This window comes from Mytilus edulis, chromosome 9 (assembly GCF_963676685.1).
Source record: "Mytilus edulis chromosome 9, xbMytEdul2.2, whole genome shotgun sequence".
Taxonomy (NCBI): Eukaryota; Metazoa; Mollusca; class Bivalvia; order Mytilida; family Mytilidae; genus Mytilus; species Mytilus edulis.
In genome coordinates, this window is record NC_092352.1 from 62,814,325 (window position 1) to 62,836,861 (window position 22,537).

The 22,537-nt window shown below is 31.1% G+C and overlaps 1 protein-coding gene across 1 annotated transcript in view; it reads right to left on the minus strand.

The window, feature by feature from the left end:
• The window catches only part of LOC139488771 (guanylate cyclase 32E-like), a 49,978-nt gene that overhangs the window by 14,066 nt on the left and 13,375 nt on the right, over positions 1-22,537 (minus strand). The window contains exons 2-11 of the mRNA XM_071274660.1: positions 22,136-22,318; positions 20,811-20,931; positions 14,524-14,670; positions 13,448-13,629; positions 11,720-11,855; positions 9,179-9,327; positions 5,541-5,646; positions 4,038-4,116; positions 3,208-3,328; positions 2,379-2,552 (exon numbers count right to left, since the gene is read on the minus strand). Of these exons, the coding sequence (XP_071130761.1) occupies positions 2,379-2,552; positions 3,208-3,328; positions 4,038-4,116; positions 5,541-5,646; positions 9,179-9,327; positions 11,720-11,855; positions 13,448-13,629; positions 14,524-14,670; positions 20,811-20,931; positions 22,136-22,318 (1,398 nt within the window). The remainder of the gene's footprint in view (positions 1-2,378; positions 2,553-3,207; positions 3,329-4,037; positions 4,117-5,540; positions 5,647-9,178; positions 9,328-11,719; positions 11,856-13,447; positions 13,630-14,523; positions 14,671-20,810; positions 20,932-22,135; positions 22,319-22,537) is intronic.

The window sequence follows — 22,537 nt, forward strand, 5'->3', positions numbered from 1 at the left end:
CCAATTTGATAAAATTCATGTTTCTGCAGTAGTCATTATACGCATGTGCAAACAAATTTGATCATTGGATTTCGAGTAATTTTTGGCCCATTTAACAAGTTTGTGGGGTCCTAACTGTAAATAAATTCTTTTGGATTTCAACAACAGTTGAATATTTGGGGTAATTTGGAATGCTGAATCTTACCATGTTTTTAAATTTGGGATTTTGGTATTTTGGGCCAAGTTATCGAAATGGTCAAAAATGAAGTCTAGCTTGAATGTTGTGAACATACTTACCCCAAACTGTTCAGGGTTCGACCTCTGCTGTAGTATCATGGGTGCTCTACATCACGTACATCATGTTCCAATGCAACTTGATCAGTATACGTTTTTGACAGATAAAGTTTGCCCTACACAACTTGACTTGCATTTCAAGCTTTAATGACTTTGGATAATTATATGTCACATTGTCGTTTCATTTTATACAGTAAAGAACATGCAAGCAACAATCGAGCTAAAAACTATCTTTCCTTCAGAATATGGATGTTGAAGCATTTGGGGGCTCAACAATATGAAGATGAATCACAGAAAAAAGAACTAAAGTTAAGGAGGGGTCTTCATACCAATGCACGTATTGTCCTTTCAAGACAAAATGGGTAGCTAGTTTTCCCAGGCATAAGAAGATTCACACTAATGGGTTAAACAAATGTAACCAGTGTGAATCAAGATTTTAAGACTTCCCAATAAGCATAACATCTGATAGCATGGAGAAAGCCTGATTTGTACTCATTGTTCCAAACACTTCAAAAGCAGAACTAGCGGATCCAGAACTTTTTGAAAGGCGGGCCCGATGGCTGACCTAAAAGGAGGGGGGGGGGGGCTCAAGTCATGATTCAGTGATTCCCTATATAATCAACCAAATTTTTCCAAGGCCCCCTGGATACGCCTATGCTGGCATAGCTTACCATATGAAAAAAGCAACAGGAACTTTTAATCACATCTACTCGTTTTATAGTAAAACATTATAAATGCTTCGCTGACCACAGAGATCGAAACCTGAACAGTTGGGGCAAATTTGGACATAATATTAAAGCTTAATACTATCTGAATTTGGATTGTGATCAATTTTATGACGTTATATAGGTTTCTGACACAGGGTAAATGTGGTCGAAGATCTTAAATCGTATGCGCAATACTGTACAACTGAAGGTTTCTTCCCGCCCATAATATTTTGTTTTCCTTCTAGGATAAATAACCAGCAAACCAAATCCCAGTCTTTCCTTTCTGGTAATGAACCTTGTAGTACAATTTTAGAGAGGTCCATACACTTGAACACAAGATATTGTCTAGAAAAACGTTTGTTTTGCCATTTCTTTTGCCCCTAATTTCTGCATGTTTGGGGCAATTATCCCCGAACAAAATCCCAGTCTTCCATTTGTGATAATGCGAAATGATCAAAAAACGTACATTCAAGTAATTATCTGGAAACTACAAACATGATTGTTTTTTTTGTCCCTTTTTGTTCCTTCATTCCTAAACTGTTAGTACCATAACCCCAAAATGAAACCTAACATTCTACTTGTGGTATTGAACACTGTGGTACAATTTCAGAACAATCAAAATTCTTATACACAAGTAATTATCCTGAAACTAAAAACATGCTTTTTTATGCCCCTTTTTCGTAAACGGTTGAAACCATCATCCACAATATTATCCCAACTTTCCTTTTTTGATATTGAACCTTCTTTAAAATTTATATAAATCCATTCACTTAAATTAAAGTTGTCCGGAAACCAAATGGGTCTTCGGACGACGCAGACGATAACGACATCATAGCAATATACGAACCGGAAAAATCAAACATTGAGGGGAAACTTTTCAGTTTAAAGTTCACACATGTCAATACTGTGGGAAAACGTATAAATGGCCAGCCAGTTTCTATAGACATATACAAGTTATAAATAGATTAAATATTAAAGTCATCAAATAAGTTTTTCATTTGTTGCAAGTCTAATTATTACATTAATCAACAATAAAAATTCATCGCATTTTCGAAAATTCTACATCAGAAATGAATGCCATACAGTGATATTTCATCGCATCTATAGTGAACATGGATCGATTAGTTTCAAATCGATTATTTTGGTATTTTCAAAACGTAAACAAATAAAGTTTTCCCATGATCCTTTATTCTACAATGAACATACTCGCATACAACAGTGAACATGAACTGACTGGATTCGCACTTTATATACACTGAGTAACACAAGTAATGTCTATTTGATCATTATTTGTTGCTACTTAACACTTGGAATTCGTTTTAATGAATTTGTATATCTCCAAATTTTCTTTATCAAAATTTTTAGAGCATCTATTTTATCATTATCATTGCTACTTACAACTTTTAATTCTTTTTGAATATTTCGTGTAATCTCCACACTTTTCTTGTTAACCATTTTTACAGCAACTATAGTTCCTTTTAATGTCCCAACACATGTAAAAAATTGTCTATAATCGGCTTCAACTTGTGACCCTAGTGAGAGCTGGCTAGTAGCTCTGAACAAAGAGCTCCTCTACAAAGAAAAAACTAAAAGTATATATTTGGATTTTGTTTAAGTTTAAACGCTTAATTCTTTCAACGATACCAAGTGTATGTTAAAAATATATGGATATTACAAAGACAGTATGTCAGTAACATAATTAATTATGATTTCTCTAAAAAAAGTATTGAACTGAATGGAGAACCTAGGTTTACTAACTCCTTTTTTTTATCCGTCTCGAGTTTTCTGTTTAGTGTTTTTGTGGATCATGATATACATAGCTGATTGTCAAACTTATTTTTTATCACCAATTTACGTTTTTGATTAAAACTCAATCCTCCCCAATAGTATCGTCTCTCGAGTTTGATATATTGATTGCATAATGCCCGTTTTTTATACGTGTATAAAATTCCACATTCTTCCTTTACCATTTGCATTCATAGGTCTTCAATTACCGTTGCCAGAAAGCCAGCTGTAATTTCATTGAAGTAAACAAAAGGGCAGGTTCGAAAGTTGCGACGATTAATCTATCAAGAGGTATATTAAGGATCTTTCACAGCCATATATCCTTACAATTAAGTACCATATTTTATCAAGCTGGTCTAGAGGGCTTTAGTATGCAAATATTAATGAGTTATTTAACAAGTAATGTTAATTTACATTACGACAGCAATAAACAACACATTACCCAAGCAATATTTCCATTAGCAAGGACAGACTTTGGAACTCCACATTGGTTCTCCAGCACAATATCCCGGCATTCAAGTTTCCACAATAAACTAGCTAATTCCTGTTCATATCTCCAGTTCCTTCATTGATAAAAGACAAATCGTTTATTGAAATTACAACTTTACACAATAAATATAACTGAGTAAAATTAAACTATGTATTTATAAAAGCTATGGTTGTTCCAAGTCAAGTTTAGATTGATTCGTCGAAACATCTTTCAATATTAATGTTATTTGAATAACGTCAACATATGTAACAACTTTATTAAGGGGATAGGTGAGAACCACCCCCGGGTGTGGGACTTTCTCGCTGCGATGAGGTCCCATTAGTGGCCTTCGGCTGTTGTCTGCTCTTTGGTCGGGTTGTTGTTTCTTTGATATATTAACCATTTCCATTCTCAATTTGACTTTCAATGATGAATAGTTAACAGAATACATTTAGTAGATTGTTGAATAAGAAAAGAAAAACAAAAACATATTTCCAACTTAATCTCAAAAGAAATTATATGAAGTAAACGTTTCACTTAAAGAAAAATATCTCTCAATATTCTAAAACAATCCAGATACCAAATTATTCAACATCGACAACTTTTTTGTAATATATTTTTAATGGTTAAGAAGGTAAAAACAAAAGCATTCAGAAACAGAAATCTAGAATACGAAACAAGGACCTCTTCATTAATTAAGTTCACAGCCCATATCTGCTAATTAATTTTGCAGATTCATCAACCATGATTATTTTTTATTCCCCCCCCCCCCAGACAACTATCTAATCTTCATTTAACCTTACCTGTAGATCAATATAGCTATGACAATTGTTATTAGACAAATCCCTCCTGCAACACCAAACAATATCTCTGACGTGTAGGCTAAAAAAAAGAATACAATCACTTGTGAACTCCAGGCAGTTAAATATTAGTGAATACCAGGTTTGTTTTGGATCGAATTCACCGACAGGATAACAAGTCCTGATATGCATGAATCTCCCGTCATAAGAATATCGACTCGAAATGGTGACAACATATCGAGTTCAGGGCTTTTAAAAATAATATCTAAACAGCAAAAAAGTTGAAAATTTAAGATTTGTAAATAACACCGTCTTTTCTCTAATTATGCATTTCTGCTTAAAATGTTCAATATGTACGAGTACTCTTGATTCCAAGTTTTGCGTATTTTCTATTCTACTTATTTTTATGCTTTCCTACCGATTTGACAAGTCAAGCACTTTTTATACAACTTTCTCAGCTTGGGAAGATTTGATCACAAAACACATGTTTAAATTCAATATATTCGTTGTATGTCTGTTATATAGTGATAACTGTTGGTTACTGTATGCAACTATTTGAGTTGATTGATAAATTCATTTCTGGTTTATATATTAGCTGAAATTTGGCATTTTACTAACTTCCAGTATCTACGAGTATTCTGAGATCGGAAACGCTGTGTTTTTTTGGATTAATTGTTTCTCAACAAGGAGGGGCCAGGTTGAGCACAAAAGCATGTTTAAATTCAATATAATCGTTGTACGGCTGTAATCAAGTGATAGCTGTTGGTTACAGTCTGCAATTATTTATTTTTGTTAACTGATGTAGTAATAATATATATCAAACAGTTTGGTTTTCACTTTTTAATTGGTTAAATATTTTTATTAGGCGCCTTGTATTGCTTACATTACCATATAGGTTTCCACATTGTTGACGACCGTACAGTTAACATTTATTGTTCATATATTTTCTCAATCTTCAATTGACAGTTGTATCATACATATAGGCATTAATACCTCATATAATTGTCAAATGTTTACATTTCTTTGCATTATTGACTTAATCAATACCCGTAGATTTGGAAGTAAATTTTGAAATCCTGAATAACTCATACCCTTATAATATCTGGTTTCCGTCATCTAATCAACTTATATTGTCTAATCTTTAAAGATACCATCCGATTATCATTCAACAGCAGTTTTTTAATAATGTTCATTATTATAACCTTTTTGTACAAACCGCAGATAAAATCATTCAAGTCATATGCGTACACCAATGAAGAGGACCATCTATGTTTTATTTATGTGATTCCATTACTATGGCATCAAGTGTTTCCTATATCATTGCTATACCATTCTTTTTTATTTTAAGAAAATCAATTACACGAAGTAAAGCTAGATGGCAGTCTGAAGTGAAACTGGAGGATTTAGGATGACAAAAATGTTCTAAGTACTTCCAGAAAAGGTTAAGTACAGTGCTGGAAGAAAATATCTGCCGTCATTTATACTCGAGAAGACAATTCCACTTACTGACAGGTTGTATACATCTTTGACCCCGATATCCACATTCTGGTTCATCTATAGGTATCTTATCATCAGGCCAAGATATTTGCTCGTTTTTGTAAAATGTAAATTTCTAAAATTATAATAAAATTATTATTAATATGGATAATTTTTTCTTAAATAATTGATATTAAAAACGAGTATCAAATATTTGATAAATTTTTCATCTGCTTTGGTAGTAAGAAGTTGAAGCACCCACTATACTAGTACATGATTTGAATCTACATGGAAATAAATCGAATACACCGCTATAATAGCATAAAAGCCGAGTACAGATTAAGTGTAAGTAAAACTGGATATTAAGAACGTTGATTTTATTATTTGTATTTATGGAAGTTACAACATATACTAAATATACAAGAATTCAAAAGTTGCTCATTTCAAAGCTTTTTCAAATTAAGTAGCCTTAGTGGACCATTTGATTTTCAGTGGGATAGGGAATGTTTGCTGATAAGATAGTAATTTTACACATGCTGATAATACGGTTAATTTATAAAGCGCGAAAATTAATTCCACTTTTTCTACAGAACTATTTTTTTTAAAGTCCTGTAGAACAAAATACTTGTTGTCATATCTTGGACAAGATTTTTTTTTACAGTAAGTTCCCCTCCACACTATTCATTTCGAAAATCACCCTGTGAATGTCTGTGGAATAGAAATATGGCAACTTAGGTTTTCTCAAGGTACCGACCATTAATCTTCACAGGAAAAGTCATTTTTTAAAATAATAAAAAAAATCAATAACATACAGGAACATTTTCTATACTATATCTTTAAATCCTTCATTTTCAAAGGAATCAAACGATTGTTATCACTTCCTCCTGGAACAAATATATCTTTTCTAAAAGCTAAAAATTGAATTTTAACAATTGATCTTCCCTCTCTCCCAATCAAAAAACAAAAATTATTAAAAAACTATTAAAAGGTAAATTCTGATAATAGATGGAAAAGAGACGTGTTTTCTTTTTAATTTCACGAAAATATCTTTTATATAAGCGAGATGAAAGATACCAGAAGGACCTCCAAACTCTTAAACCAAACAAACACCAGCAAAAAGACAAAAGACAAACAACAGAAAACAGAAAACAAAACACAACATAGAAAACTAAAGACTGAATAAAATAACCACACAGATGACGACAAATATAGTTTAATTGTTTTAACCAAATTCCCATCCTCCCACCGAATGTGACCAAAAGAATGAGACTTATCACCGGGTTTGTACTAACAATATCAACAAGTTTGTCACATGTGGATCAGGATCTGCTTACCCTTCCAGAACACCTGAGATCACCACCTGTTTTAGGTGCAGTTCGAGTTGCTCAATCTTTAGTTTTCTATGTTGTGTTTTTGTGTACTAGTCTGTCTTTTTTTCTTTTTTTCGACTTAGGAGTTAGTATGTTTCGCTGGTATCTTTCAAAGAGGAAAACACGGGTCTCTTTCGTGCTATGATACAAAATCCACGTAGACAAAATTACTGTACAATCCAACATGAGAATATAAATTATCTTATTAGATTTTTTTTAAGCCTTTCAAATGAATTGCAATCCTGTCCCAAATTTTGCTTATTTCCTTTAAAGTTCATTCCGAAAGTCTTCTGCTTTTTTTATACACTTTGGCGGAAATAAAACAATACAAATAATATCTTTGATCTACAAAAGCTTTTGTATCTAAAGAAAACAACCATCAAGGAAACATTAACCTTTATCAGATGAAAAACCCAGACGTTTTAAGGGAGTTCGCTTCTCGGTTTCAAAGCAATTAACTTTTCAAAACTCTAGTTTATATTGATGGAGGATTAATAAAGGAATCCAAAGAGCAAAAAAAATATATAGGTCACCGTGCTTGTTTTTAGATATTAGCGATTGAAATTTTGGCGGGAAAATATGTTCTCTTGACTTTTCATAGCTTTATCATTGACAAGTTTAAGTTCACAAAAACTATTAAAAAATAATTAAAATTTTATAAGACTTTTACAGACGCCTTATCATTATACATGTAAAAGATTTACAAAAAGAAAAATGGGGGTCACCGGGCAAATTTTTTCAAGGCATTCAAATGGATAAAACCAGAGGATTTCGAAAATCTGACAAAAAATCCAAAACATGACAAGCCAGCTTCCTTTATTCAATCACATGTACATCAGGGTCGTCGATTTTTTAACTCGTTATATATATACTATTTCATAAAAAGTATGACGTTATTGTAGCTGAGTAAGTAATAAACGAAATTTTACGATTATAGTTCGAATTTGTCAATATCTGAAAAATCATAGATGATGACGGTATTGTTGGGGTTCCTTAATTTATTTCTTTTCCCAAGGCAGTTTTTTGTATTCCTTTATCTTGATTAGATTGCCACGCATAAGTGATTGTGGTGCTTTTATTTCAATAGAATTGTTCTTAAGCTACGAAAATAAATTCTTAAATCTTCATTGATTTAATAAGAACTACGCTTGTGTGCCTTATTTGACAGTCCTCTGTAATAGCAGCTTGATAATATCAATATTTATATAATTAGTTAACTTTGTTTTAAACTGCAAAAGATATTGTATATCCAGAGGGATTCAGGGAATATTATTCTTGTCTAGAGTTAGTCTATCTGTCTGATGTAGATTCTGTGTTCATTTAGTATGAATATTTGTTGTGCAATAATTTAAAATTTGCATACCTTGAAAATATAAAGAACCAAATATTAGAAAATATACTAGTCGTTTGGTTGCTTTCTAACTGACATATTACCCAACACCTTTTGCAATAATATGGATATTTAACTTTGGAAAGATAACAATTGTTTTTAATGCCTCTTAAAATTCCGACAAAAAATTATAAATTGTAAAACAAACAAATAATTAGTTGTCTCTGTTCACGATTACTATCGAAGTTTTCAATGAACACTTTAATCTAGAATGATCAAGTGAGGATTTTGACAATTCAACGACACTTTTTCAATGAATCCTTTTTTTGTTTTATTATTAACCAAACCAAGAAGTTTATATGACATCCTAAATCAAACAGAAATTCACTATTTATGTATCTGAATTTTTCAGCGATCCACGAATTTACGTTTACCACGAAACGTCTTTTTTTCTCTATCCACGAAAATTGATACCCACGAAAATAAATGAATCCACAGTAACATGTCTAACAGACTTAGTCATAACGTTCTCGTTGTGCAAAAACTTTATTAGTCTGAACAGAAATAGTGCTAAAATATCACCTGCCCTTAGAATTGAAAACACGATGAAATTATGGAATTTAAACATCTATGTGATTCAGAACTGTATAATATCAAACTTTTATATCGGATCGATGATAAATTCACAGCATGTTCTAACTTCTGATTTTGCTTAAAAGCTATAATTTCGAATACTCAAAATCAACTTCTTTTTCCTTAGGCAAAACGTCATGTTAAGAATGCATTTGTAAGGAATTTCTAACAGATAATCTCCTTGGTAATTGCGCCATATTCTCGCTTGATTTGCTTAACGTAGATGTCTTTCTCTCAATTCATAGTGGTAGGAGGTTATCAGGTTGCATAATTCTTGATGACTGTCAAAAAATTATCACGCATCAAAAAAATATCAGTTGTATGAAATAACTTACAGGCAGAGTTTGTGTGTTTTCGTTCAGCTGAAATACTCCCACAGGATACAACCCCCATCTACCATCATTACCGAGCTTTCTGGAAATCATGGAAAAATTGCCTTCTGCATCACCAACCGAATTAATTCTGCTTATATACCCCATGGCACCTATGTGATGAAGTGATAACAGTTATTTATGTTTATATGTCATAAGAAAGCTTCAAGGTTTGAAGTAAAATCGCTATAATTGAAAAAGTCCAATTCAATATAAAGTATTGTCAAATGTCAATGTCTTAAACATTATGGCTTCACAATCAATTAAAGCAAGATTTGCGTTAAGGATTATTTTTTAAATTAGGACGTAATAATAGGTTGAATGATTAAAGCATTTAAATTTCCAGTCACAAACCAACACTTTGTTGCAAAGGCCGTACGGTGACCTATTAGTGTTCATGTCTGTGTCATTTTATCTCATGTAGGAAGTTGTCTCATAGGCAATTATATCACATCTTCTTTTTTATGTATACAGTCAACTGTAATTCAGTGGTTGTCGTTTCTTGCTGCATTCTTTATTCTCTTGTTCAGAATACAATAACACGTTCTTAAAACAAGTTAGTGTATTCTTTTATTTGTATTTTTGAAATTCAATGATACTGTTTAGTTTATTTTTTATGATATCCATTTGACGTGGCTTGGTACAATCCCCTCATTGTACTGTTGTTCTATGGAACGTTTTTTGTATTCTTGTCTTTCATTTTTGCTTATGTGCTTTGTCAATATGCTTTATTTGTTTTTCTTTGTTACATATTTGTTTGTTTTAAAGTGATTAAGATGATAACACAATGTTGACTGTTGTACCCCTATTTTGACATTTTTAAACTATTATGCCTGTTTGTTTTGTTCATATATCGATGTATACGCTGTCATACAAGTGAGAGGTTTAGCTAGCTAGAAAAACAGGTTTTATTCATCATTTTCTACACTTAAAATGGCTGTATCAAATCAAGAATATGACATTGTTATCTATTCGTATGATGTGTTTGAGCTTTTGTTTTTGCCATTTGATAAGGGACTCTCCGTTTTTAATTTTCCTCGGATTTCGGTATTTTCGTGATTATACTTTTTACATTTTTGTTTTACGTTCATTATTTTGTACACAAAACAGACAGGTATTTATCTTGTTTGAATTGTTTTGCATTTGTCATTCCGGGCCCTATTATAGCTGACTATGCGATTATGGGCTTTGCTCATTGTCGAAAGCAGTACAGTAACTATATTTGTGAATTTCTGTCTCATTTCTGTTATCGTTAATAGTTGTCTTATTGGCAATCATACCAGATCTTCTTTATATATATATACAATTGTCAATTACAGAAAACTCTTTTTATGTTGTGATGATTCAATATTGATTCAGATAGAGAGAAGGTGTGAGTCAATGGTTTGTGTTGAAGACCGTACCTTGACCTATTATGATTTACTTTTATGTGACTTGGATGGAGAGATGTCTCATATGCACCCATACCACATCATCTTCATATTTAAAAAAAACAAATATATAATAAAATGATACTTCATGCTATAGATGATTTCATAAGTATGTAATGGGGGATGTCGATGAAAGACTTAGATACATTGATGAATGCTTGATTAACGGTATAATAAGAAATCATAAGACTTTTTCTGGAGGTCATAGTAGACCGAGTATGCACTCAAAACTAAATCCCATAATTCCACATAAAAATATCTTATATAGATATTTTTTAAACTGTACACTCTTTCTATTTACCTAGTGAAGTTTCTATGAGAATGAAACTAACCCAGTATCTCAGTGACATTTACCCTACATCACATTTTGATCATGGTAGAATTTAAATTGTCATTTAACATATACGTTTCTATCCTGATCATTTATCAGGTATTTGTATTGAGTATTGAGATTTCATTGAACCTATACATTTTTATTGTCATCGTGTGCCAGCTACTTATATTAATGATGTTTTTTTACTCAACCCGAATTATATATGCTGTCAGTAACACCTAATGAGGTTTCATAAAAAATCTAAATCAAAGTTCATCAAACATATAATAATATGTAAATCGACTCCTTGCTATTAGTTGTTCCAATACCTTTTGGTTTTTGGTTCTCCCTTTGTTTGCCTAATTCAATTTTTGAATAAACCGACATGATATTTGTAATAAATGATCTCCTAAATCTGTGTTAATTAACAGGATTGTTACCCTGAAGTCAATACACTTTCCTGCAACGGAAATTCAATTATCTGTGCAAATCCTCGAATTTTGCCCGAATTGTCCTCCGTAAATAATTTCTTAAACTTCAATTATTTCCGATTACAGGAGTTTTAATTGAGAATAATTATTCTTTTGAAAATGTTATAGTTACTGTACTGAAAAATAAAATTTCCAATTAATCTTTTCCTGATTCAATTAAACATTTCATCATAGTAATTTTCAAAGCTATTTATTTGCTATTTATTTCCGTGTCATATTAGAAAAAAATCACTAAAATTCGGTACTTTAAAATGCCAGAGGTTATACGTACTTTTATATCTCATTCCAATGAGCTTACTGAAAATGTACGTTCCATTTGCTATGTCATTTCCTTCTTGAATGGTCTGATCAGCCGCGCGTGCATACAACCAAACAGCATCATATAAAAATGCTGCCTCTGATTTTATCTGTAATGGAATATGAAAATAAACACTGTATCATATGCACCATGATGCTATTTGACATGCATGCTTCTTTCAATTTCAGAGTGTGCAACAGTTTGACATTTAATGGTATTGTTAACACATGATAAGACTGACGTCTGGTAATCATTTTCCCTATTACAGAATTTAAACATTAAACATGAAGATTTCCCACTAGGCCAATAGGACATGAACACTTCCGATTAAAAATTCTAGACACACACTGGTCAAGAAAACAATTACAACGGCTTACATTCCTAAAAAATATAAACTAACTCGATAGATACTTTAATTTGAGCAAAAATGAGTGTAATCCTAATTAATTGTGGGCAATAAATTTCTGGTGTGTTTTCTTTTGATTTTTTTAAGGAATAAGGTTTATATATCTTCATTATGATTTTATCTATCATTATTGGTATTTGATTGCCTGAACACCATCGAACTTCTGTTGGACTTTTCGTAGATTTTCGTTTCTATAATTTTTCTCTGCCTGATGAGTTTATATGTCGTTTGTATTTCTGTCTCTTTTTCTCTTATATTTCTTAAATTATTTGTTCTCTAAATAAAACAGTTGTATCAAATAATGTAAATAGTTTCTTCTAATTTTATTATTAAAAGGAATATTTTGTATTTTATTATCTTGAACGAAAACTTTTGAAATTTGGTAGATTCCAATAAATTGTATACATGTAAAACAACGTGCTCGCTATAAAAGTCTTAAAAAAAGAAGAAATAAACTAAGTTAGAAGTTAAGCAGCATGAGTAGCCCAAATGTGTTCACATTTTTAAAAACATAACTACTGCAGTTAAAAATAAACCAAGTGACGTCAACTAAACTTATTTTTTTCCAAATGCATCTGATGTTCCTTTTTTTTTTATAAAGAAGTAAGAATTATATTGTGTAAGTTTAAATCATTTGATTTATATGTTTGCCATGAATTATTTTTTCATCATTAACTCCCTTTTCTGTACAAAGTCAAACTCACACTGTCTAAATCGTGGAAGGTGTTGAAAGTGCAGCAGTCAATAGCACTTATTCTACGCACAGAAAAGTTAATAGATATATGTATATACCCACCATCCGTTTTTTAAATTTAGTTAATATTTGTAAATTGCTATGCAAATACTTTCCTTTTATAGGATAAGTAAATGCTAAAGCAGGTAAAATACTGTAATGTTGTCTCTTTATAATTTATGCTGTGAAAGTAGGATAGGTGCATCTGTATGCTACTTTCAGCACATTGAACAAATGCATTCAAATAGATCTATGCATTAATTTAATAATAAAACCTGTAAAAACTTATTTCATTTTTTTGTCTCCCCATGCTTATCTCATACATAAGATTTAAATAAAATTGAGAATGGAAATGGGGAATGTGTTAAAGAGACAACAACCCGACCAAATAAAAAACAACAGCAGAGGGTCACCAACAGGTCTTCAATGTAGCGAGAAATTACCGCACCCGGAGGCTTGTTTGTTTGTTTATCTAATTATTACTATGAAAAGTTGTCATGTGGAACAGTAACATTTTATTATGATAATCTTATTAAATAAAAATGTACGAACGAATACTTACTATTTTTTTGGCACCATATTTTTTCAAAGGGTTTGTAAAATTAAATGGTGGTAATTCAAGATAATGATTGACATGTTCCGAGAAATTCTCGTAATCTGGATATATCGGAGGCGACTGAACCACTCCGATAAAATGCTGAAACGCTTTGACACTTGAATCCGACACATTTCTATCAAATATACCTGTAACAATAAGACAGTAAATTAAAATTAAGAAAACAACCTTAGGTGAAATTGAAAAATCCATTATCTGTCATCGTTTAACAATAAATAATAGCCTATATAGAGTAGAAAAACCTCAGTGTTTTTATATTCAAACGTTAAAATCTACCAAAACCTAGGAGAGTGATGTAACAGCATACATACAGAATAGAATGTAAAAAATCAATTGGGTAGGGATTGAGCAATCATTATCACAAACCCAACTGAACAAGACAATAGACAAAAAAGTTTAAGGGAAGGGGAATAATGATTCGTAACCGCACATTTTTCAGAACAATAGTAACTTCATTGACAATCATACGAAAGTGTCTTATATATTATTCAACATGTTTGATTTGCCATATTCCAAGTAAATAGAAAATTAAGCATATGCACGGATAAACACGGATTATGTTATTTTCAAACGTATAATATTTTTTTTTATTCACAAGGTTTGTTGAATACAAATTCTTAGAAGAACATACCAACAGCAAATTCAGACAACAGTTGTTCATCGTTGTTCAAAGTCTCACGATTAAGGAGAAGAATCCAGGTAACAAAAATATATTAAGGGAATCGCATAATAATCTCCGTAATGAGCACTGAAGGTCGACGAAATGGTAATCTTCTTATGCATCATTCGCCATTCGAATACACACTCAGTCGATATATCACAATCGAACAGGACACATTCATGAAAAGGACATAATCGACAAAATGACCGATTATCATTTGAAACTATTATGGAAATGTTTTATCAAAACATTTATTATATTGTATATTGTTTATTATGTTTCACAATGTATGTGTTTTCATCCAAATTCTGGTGCATAAGACATTTATAACTTACGATTCAGGAATAATATAAAAACATACCTTCTAGATATTCAAATGGTTTCAGCGGATCATACTGTCTAAGAATAATACCAACAACAAAATATTCTCCTGAATCAAGTAATCCCCGGTCTTCTAAATGGTCCATCAGTCCTATAAACTCATAACGACGGCCCAACATGACATAAACTGCAAGATAAAAATGAATTAACCATTTTGATTTTATACACCAAAAAAAAGGGTAAATGTAATTAAGCTACATAGAAGAATTAAGACACATCATGTTGACAAAAAGAAGATACATAGTGGTAATCAAGGAGGACAGAAAGCACTAAAAAGAAGAATAAAACAAACAGTCATTAACAAAACACATACACAAAGAAATAACTTCATTTCAACAAAAAACACATAAATATAATCGAGAATAAATGATATTGTTCATTGGAACTAGATATTGAGGGTGGTGGAATCGGCTGTTTTTGAAAAAAAGTATTTTAGAAAGAAAATACATTAATATGAAAAATATTGTTTTCTTTTTCGCGAAGCAAACTTTTAAAATTGATAAAAAAATTATGCCTTAAATACAATTACATTGAGTAAGAATAAATATTTTAATTGCTTTTGTTATAACAAATTCAGTGCTCTTCGGAGTTAAATAAATTTGCCTTTTTAAACTTTAAGTCTCGAAGAATCACGCAAAATGTCGCTTTTGTCTTTCAATTAAACATCTTGTAAATCATTTATTTAACAGCAATTTACAATGTTTCTATTTTCAACATCAATTACTAAAACACTCCTATTTTTAAGAAGATCAACAGGGCTCAAACAAAAAAAGAGAACATTATCAAATGATTGAAAGAACGTGTCAAGAGTTGTCTGCTTTGACTATTTATCATTTGCCATGTAATATCACTAAAACATTATCAATCTATATAAACACGCAACATTATTACGGGGACATTTCAAAACAAATATCTATAGCGGTCAAAATGATGAAGTTGTTATCCTCTACTGATGCCTTCATTTACTTAGTTGTAAACTTGATAATGAAATGGCAAAGGTATCAATATTCAAATATCTACTGAATCATTTAATAAGTTGTAAAGTTGAAAATGAAAAATCTAAGGTATAAATCGTGAAACAAAAAATGACTTTCGTGTTTAATCAGATTTATTGTTGTACTATTCAATAATTTTCCAAGAAGTTTGATTGATTACGTGATAAAAATGGAAGAACCAAGTCAGCCCAATCAAAAAATCTACAACTTGGAATCAACAGCCAAAGAACTGTAAACACTAGAAACCATACAACAGGGGATAATAATTCGAAAATAAAACTAACAAATAAAACATGAACTAGACACCTTCAGGACAATGATACTAACGGAAGTGTAAACTCATTTATCCCAACATTTTCAAGATGACAATGTAATTATATCTGTGATAGGTTTTGCTTCACAATAGATAGATGAAGACAAAGATGCTTGAGAACTTCGGAGACTGACAATTGTATTGGACAGAACTAACCCCAGGAAGATTTATTAAGTAATTTTTCTTGATTTATCGACAAAATAACAACATATAACGTCACTTTCAATGAAGAAATGATATGTCAGTCACATCAATGAGGATTATTTTGCAATTCAGACAGCTTCTTGAGAATTTATATAAGATGATAGTAACAATGTTTATGAGAACAAAGAGTATTCCCGGGCTAATAAAATCAGTCAATGAATGTCATATTTGATTAGACTATGAAATTTATAACGGCAGAAATCCGTCATATGTCTTTGTCTTCTTTGGTTAATGATCTCTATGATTCCATTCATTTGAAATTAATTAATCTGTTTAACGTTTCACTTTGGAGCTAACACAAAAACGACAGTAGTAAAAAATGTTAAAAATACATGGTATACTATTACAAGAGTTGATGAAAAGGGGGAAGTCATTAATATTTAGCTTGAAATATAGAAGAAGAATGATGACTGTTTTAATCTAAAACAGTAATGCGCCACCTTATTGTTCTGAAAAACCAAAATAGCATTACAATAGGAAAACAAATTGTTAAACATTTCATGCGTCTGAAAAGCATTTCTGGATTAACCTCCATCAGGAACGCTTAAAGCCGAATATCTAAAAGCGAAAGATGTATAAAAGTCTTAACATATGAAGAACTATATATTGGAATTTTATTCAACTGTCATACAAGTGAGAGGTTTAGCTAGCTATGACACCAGGTATAATTCACAGAAAAGCATAATCCATATGCTTTTGTAGCTAAAATAATATCACATAATTGTTATAATATTTAGCTTTTTATAGAAAAAAAAATCCATTAGATGTATTGCCGTCTATGAATAAACTCTTCCAGATTCATTTGCAAATATAGAATACGTATCGTTCTTTAAGACCGTATTTAGTGTTATAGTCTAAACATCACCTGTTCTGGTAAACAAAAATTTAGTAATCAGCTTATTGTTAAGATGCTAGAATGTTGTCTCCGTGTATTCGTTTCATCTAACAGAGGTTTCCTGGGAATTTTCGTGTAAAAAAATCTGATGTCAGTTCAGAACTTAACATTAATGACATTAAAACATAAAAATATAGCTAACCATAGTATAGACATAGGACTTCTGACAAATCGGCCCGGGTAGTTTGAAAAACAGTTATCCAATTGCACAGAGTCAATCAAACACCTGATAACTACACAACACATTAATTGGAATGAGAAGAAAGGGATAATCACAGACGATATTCCGGCCTACGGAAAGACAAAGAAACTTAATGCTGAACCGTTCCCATATAATATCGATTAATGGAAGTACACAATATGAAGTTACAAAAGAAGTAGAGAAACCAAACCAATAATTGCTTAATTGCATAACTTGTCAGAGTATTATTAGTTGATTTCAGTCAAGCTTATAGTTTTCATACGAGCTTTGATTGTGAATATTTCAATAGCACGTATTCAATTTGTCTGTAATTTTATGATTTTGAACTAGTGCTTCAAATGACTTTGATGATACTTTTACTTTTTGATACATTATTAAACTTATACTATACACACAACTCGAAGAGTTAGTTTACCTAGAACAAGGTATAACAACAGAGTTGAAGTTCTTTTATTGCTGAAACAATTCTAACAAGGGAGGTCTTCACTATTGCTTTGCAACAGTTAAGGTTTTTTTGAATTTGTTTTGAATTTGTTTTAAAGTTTTCCGACGAATGTTTATTCAAAAACCTCTTTTATCACTCAAGAATAAACAAAAGCATACATAAAAAACAGCCATCAATGTTTTAACGATGATAGAGATTTCTGAAATTGACTGAATTATAATCATTTATTTTCTTCTTTTATTTAAAATAGATAGCGAAATATCTATAGCAAAGATACAAGTTGAATTGTACTAACGATACTCATCTAATAGTTTCATAGCTATAACATTTAGATATAAGGACAAACATTTTAATCCATTATATTTGAAAAAAAAAACAAAAAAACAATAGCAATGACAATGGCACACACTATAAGTCTCAAAAGAATCTAATCGTAAAAATTAAACGAACAACTTTATAACATTAAAATCCTTTCGATCTTTCATATACCTTCGGTATAATTCATGGTTGGCCTTGAGTCATCCAAGTATAAAGGCATATTTTCCTTTAATAAACCCATTAGATTATTAAAATGGAATTCCGCTTTGTTGGTTTGGACACATTATTAAATAAAGGCAACAGTAGTTTACCGCTGTTCGAAATTCATAAATCGATAGAGAAAACACAAATCTGGGTTACAAACTAAAACTGAGGGAAAAGTATCAAATATAAGAGAACAACGACACAACAGAAACACAACATTAAAATGAAACACACACAGAAATGAACTATGATATAACAATGTCCATTTTTCTGACTTGGTACAGGACATTGAAACCTTATTACTTACACATTGTCAAAAAGCATGAATCATGTCTACAAACAATATTATAACGCATTTCTTGGTTACGGCATTTCCTCCCGTGACAGATACATAAGTGTTTTAGCAGTTTGCCTTTACTTAAACATCATTGCAATATAACGCATACGGTTTTGCGATCAGTTACATGCTTGTGATGATTGCAAAAACAACAATTGCATAATTGTCTGTACTAAACTTTTTATAATCAGTCGCAAGACACATTTTCTAAATAAATGTTATTTTGAATAAAATGACACAGTCACAATAGTGTAGTATTAGCCTTTTAATGTTCTAGAACAATGTAATATACATTCCAATGCTGTAAATTCAAAAATAATGGCGTGCATTTATTATTGCGATATTCTTAATTTGGACTAAAATGCGATTTGTGGTTTTGCGATAATATAAAAAATCCTTTTTAATTCATATAAAAAATTTCAAAATGCCAGTTTAAATTATTGCGATTATAACCCTGTCGCATTTTTTGCATTTATAAAAACAGACCAATAAAAAATTGATAATTTAAAGGACAATGAATTGAATGTACATCAAGTAGTTATAGACAATCTTAAGTTCTACGTTTTGGCTTTGATTTTATTATTTGACTGCATGTCAAAATAAAATAATAAAACGTCTTGCTACACTTCTGTTGATTTTTCTAATATCCGTAGCATTGCTATTGTTTACGTGACGTCATGGAAAATACTTTTAAATAAAATTAATCTGTAAAAGACAATGATGATAGCACGTTCAGTATAATGAATTAAAAAACACATTGGTGAGAGGGTGATAGAGCAGATTGGTACTCCTCGAGAAAGCATTGTCAACCTTGGCTTCGCCGCGATTGGCAATGTTTTCTCGGGGTAACAATCAGCTCTATCCCCCTCTCAGCTATATGTTATTTATATATTATGATATGACATTATCAAAGTTTTAGAACACTGCAATATCAACATCAAAGAATAATGTATTTTATTGTATAAGAAGTGGTCTACTGATTAAAAAGATGTTGATTTTGATAAAGAGCTTTGTAATCACGTAGAAAACGTTGAGAATAAAGAGCGTCTTGCATTTCAATCGACGAAATAATATGTTTTTCTTTTTCTTTTCGGAACTTGTTTTTAAGGTTCCCGATAAGTTAAAAACTTGTTCTTTAGACTTCATTCAAAGAAGAAAACAGAAAATTTTGATAAAAAGTAGTATGTTGATAGCTTATACAACAATAAATTCTAAAAATATAATAAACGAAAGAATTCTCTACGCTGATTCATAAAATGAACTGTTTCAATATACTTTTGCCTGAAATAAGGAAGATATTTTCTATTTCCTATTTCAGCAAGGACATCAAGCTGAAAGACCGGAAGTCTCTACAATTTACGGTTAATGAGTTAAATCATAATATAGTTCATTCTAAACATTAGAGGGAAGAACAATCCCATAAAATATCAACGCATCCTTACAAAATAAAAATGTTACGACATGTTGCACCTGTAAAAATATTTGTCCCTTTCTTATATGGTTTCTAAGGAGAAGCGCTAATAAGCCGACATCTAAACTTCGACCGCATTTTTCGTTTGGTGGACCATGGACCTCAAATCAAGACCCTAGATTTCTATCACTGATTTCGTGCCAGTTACACCATTATCTTGACAAAAACTTTTTTTTAATTAGTAACTATTATAATGTTATTTCTTATTCATTTTTTGTTCTATTAATAATTTAATAAACGAGTTATCGACCAGTCCTTTTTCTTTAAATAACGACAAAGTTGAAACATTTCTTCACTAAGAATTTAATAGCTTGATATCAAACTAATGCACAATTATTTAATAGTCTCTATAATTCAGAAAGAGAATACTGATTTGAAATTGACTAATAATGTGCAATTGTCATCCAAATGGAGACAGAAATGTCATCTGTTAAGAAAACTTATTTAACAAATGTGAAAATGTCAGACAACATTAGTGTCCAATTCTATTTTGGTGCAGAGTTGTTTTAAATGAAGAAATGAGAGTTGAAAACAGACATATAAATTATACAATCATACAATGGTATTTTCAAACAAAGTAAATGTGGTCGTTTTAAAGCTATCACGGTATTATCAAAATCAGGGCATACGTTATGTAAACCTTTTAACGACCAATTTCCTGTTTACATCAAGAAAGAAATAGACGGTTAAAAAAGTTAACTTAGAAAGAGATGATAGTGTGAATAAAATAAACGTCAGTGAATCCGAAACAGCGGTCAAACAACAGACAGAAATTTAAAGAAAGACAGACACGTCACATTTTCTTAAGATTGAATCTTGGTCTTACATTTAAAGAACTGTATGAGTTAAAATATGCATTTGTGAAAAATAAACAAGTACTTACTTCTTGTGTCAATGTAAGTTTCTGAAACGATCCGTATGAAGGGATTTTCAGTATGTCCATGGAAATAAGGCCCAGCATAAACTTTTCGAAAGCTTACTGTAAGATTGTGTTGCAACAACAGCTACAAAATGAACGATTATAAGTTATAGATGCTGTTAAATAAGTAGAAACAAACATGCATTATGAAATTCAAAAGACAGGGACTGTTAAAGTATTGGTGTCATTTAACGCCACTTTCTACACTTGCGCATATTTCATGTTGGTTATTTTTATTGGAAGTGGATAGAAATAAGCCAATGATTGAGAATGATTGAGACGTTTTGAAAACTGACAAACGTCTACCTTGACAAAACTTAAAAATTGACAGAATCGGGTTTAAAGATTGAAACTAGCTTCACTTTACTATACTAATAAGGGTACAATATTTAAAACGATAACAGTAATTCTATTGCATTTAAAATTGACTAAATAATCGTTCATATTCTTTATATCGCTATTGCGTTTTATTCATTCAAATGACCTGCCTTAAATGATGTTCTTTGATTCAGTTGATATGTTTTAAGGGGGTTCAATTTCACATAATATTTAATAAAGTGTATCGTATATGAGATTGCTCATATAAACTCTCCCAATATTAAACTGTCATCGCATGCTCGGAAAACGTGTTCTTTGTATGCAAAATTTACGAATGAATATTTAATCCTTTTTCTAGATAGAACATGAACAGATAAACAAAAGAGCATATCTATCAACACCATGATGCATAAAACTCATGAAGGTCATTTTACTTTGGACAATCTAAATCATGTGTTGTCTGTTATTTTCGCGAAACAAATGCAAAAATGGTTAAAAATCATAAGTAATAACTCCTACTCCTAGTCCTAGTCGACTGGCAATTTCGGCTGTTTCACCTTTTTTTTTTATAATATCATTCTGATACTTCTCTGCCTTTTACAGCTTTCTCTTTCTTCAAAATCGCACAAAATTGAGTAAAACGTCATTTAGAGGCAATAACTACTATAAGTAATAGTTTCAGAGGAGACGAACTTTGAAAAAATAAACAGACGACGAACAATGATGGTGGACGTACGCCAGGTGATGGCAGAATATCACATTTTCTGTATGGGCAAGGCGAACAAAAGTGTACTGTATCGTTTCCCCTCCATATACGGGTCATGTGATCACGCATTTATTATATCAGATAAAATAACAAACAAATACTTGTTTCGCTCGCTCGTCCCAAAATTTCACTGGAAATGCAATGTTACAATCAATTCTTTTGCAGTATGTCTTTAAAATGAAATAATTTTATAAATAATGTATACCTGGTAAATTGTTTCTGCTGTGTGTTTATATTCTTTATCGTTGGAATGTATGAAAGTGATCTTTTTCCAGTTGAATGTTTTCAGAATTGAAACAACACTTTGTGAGATCTGAGAATCTGTTGGTTTTGTCCTCACAAATGTTGGATACTGGATCTTATTGCTCACATCAGACTCTGAACAATACTGAAAAAGATATATCTAAAGCATTTAAGGATCAGAAAATCACAAAAAACGAAGGAGTATGGATTTTCAGGCAAAAGATTTTAAGACATAATAAAAAATATCTATGACAGCAAATTTAACGATTACCCCTGTCAGTGAAGTTGAAATTATATTCAAAACAAATCTTAAAATAACTGAAAGTCAAAAAAGACAACTAAACAACCTTCGTCAGTTTAAAGA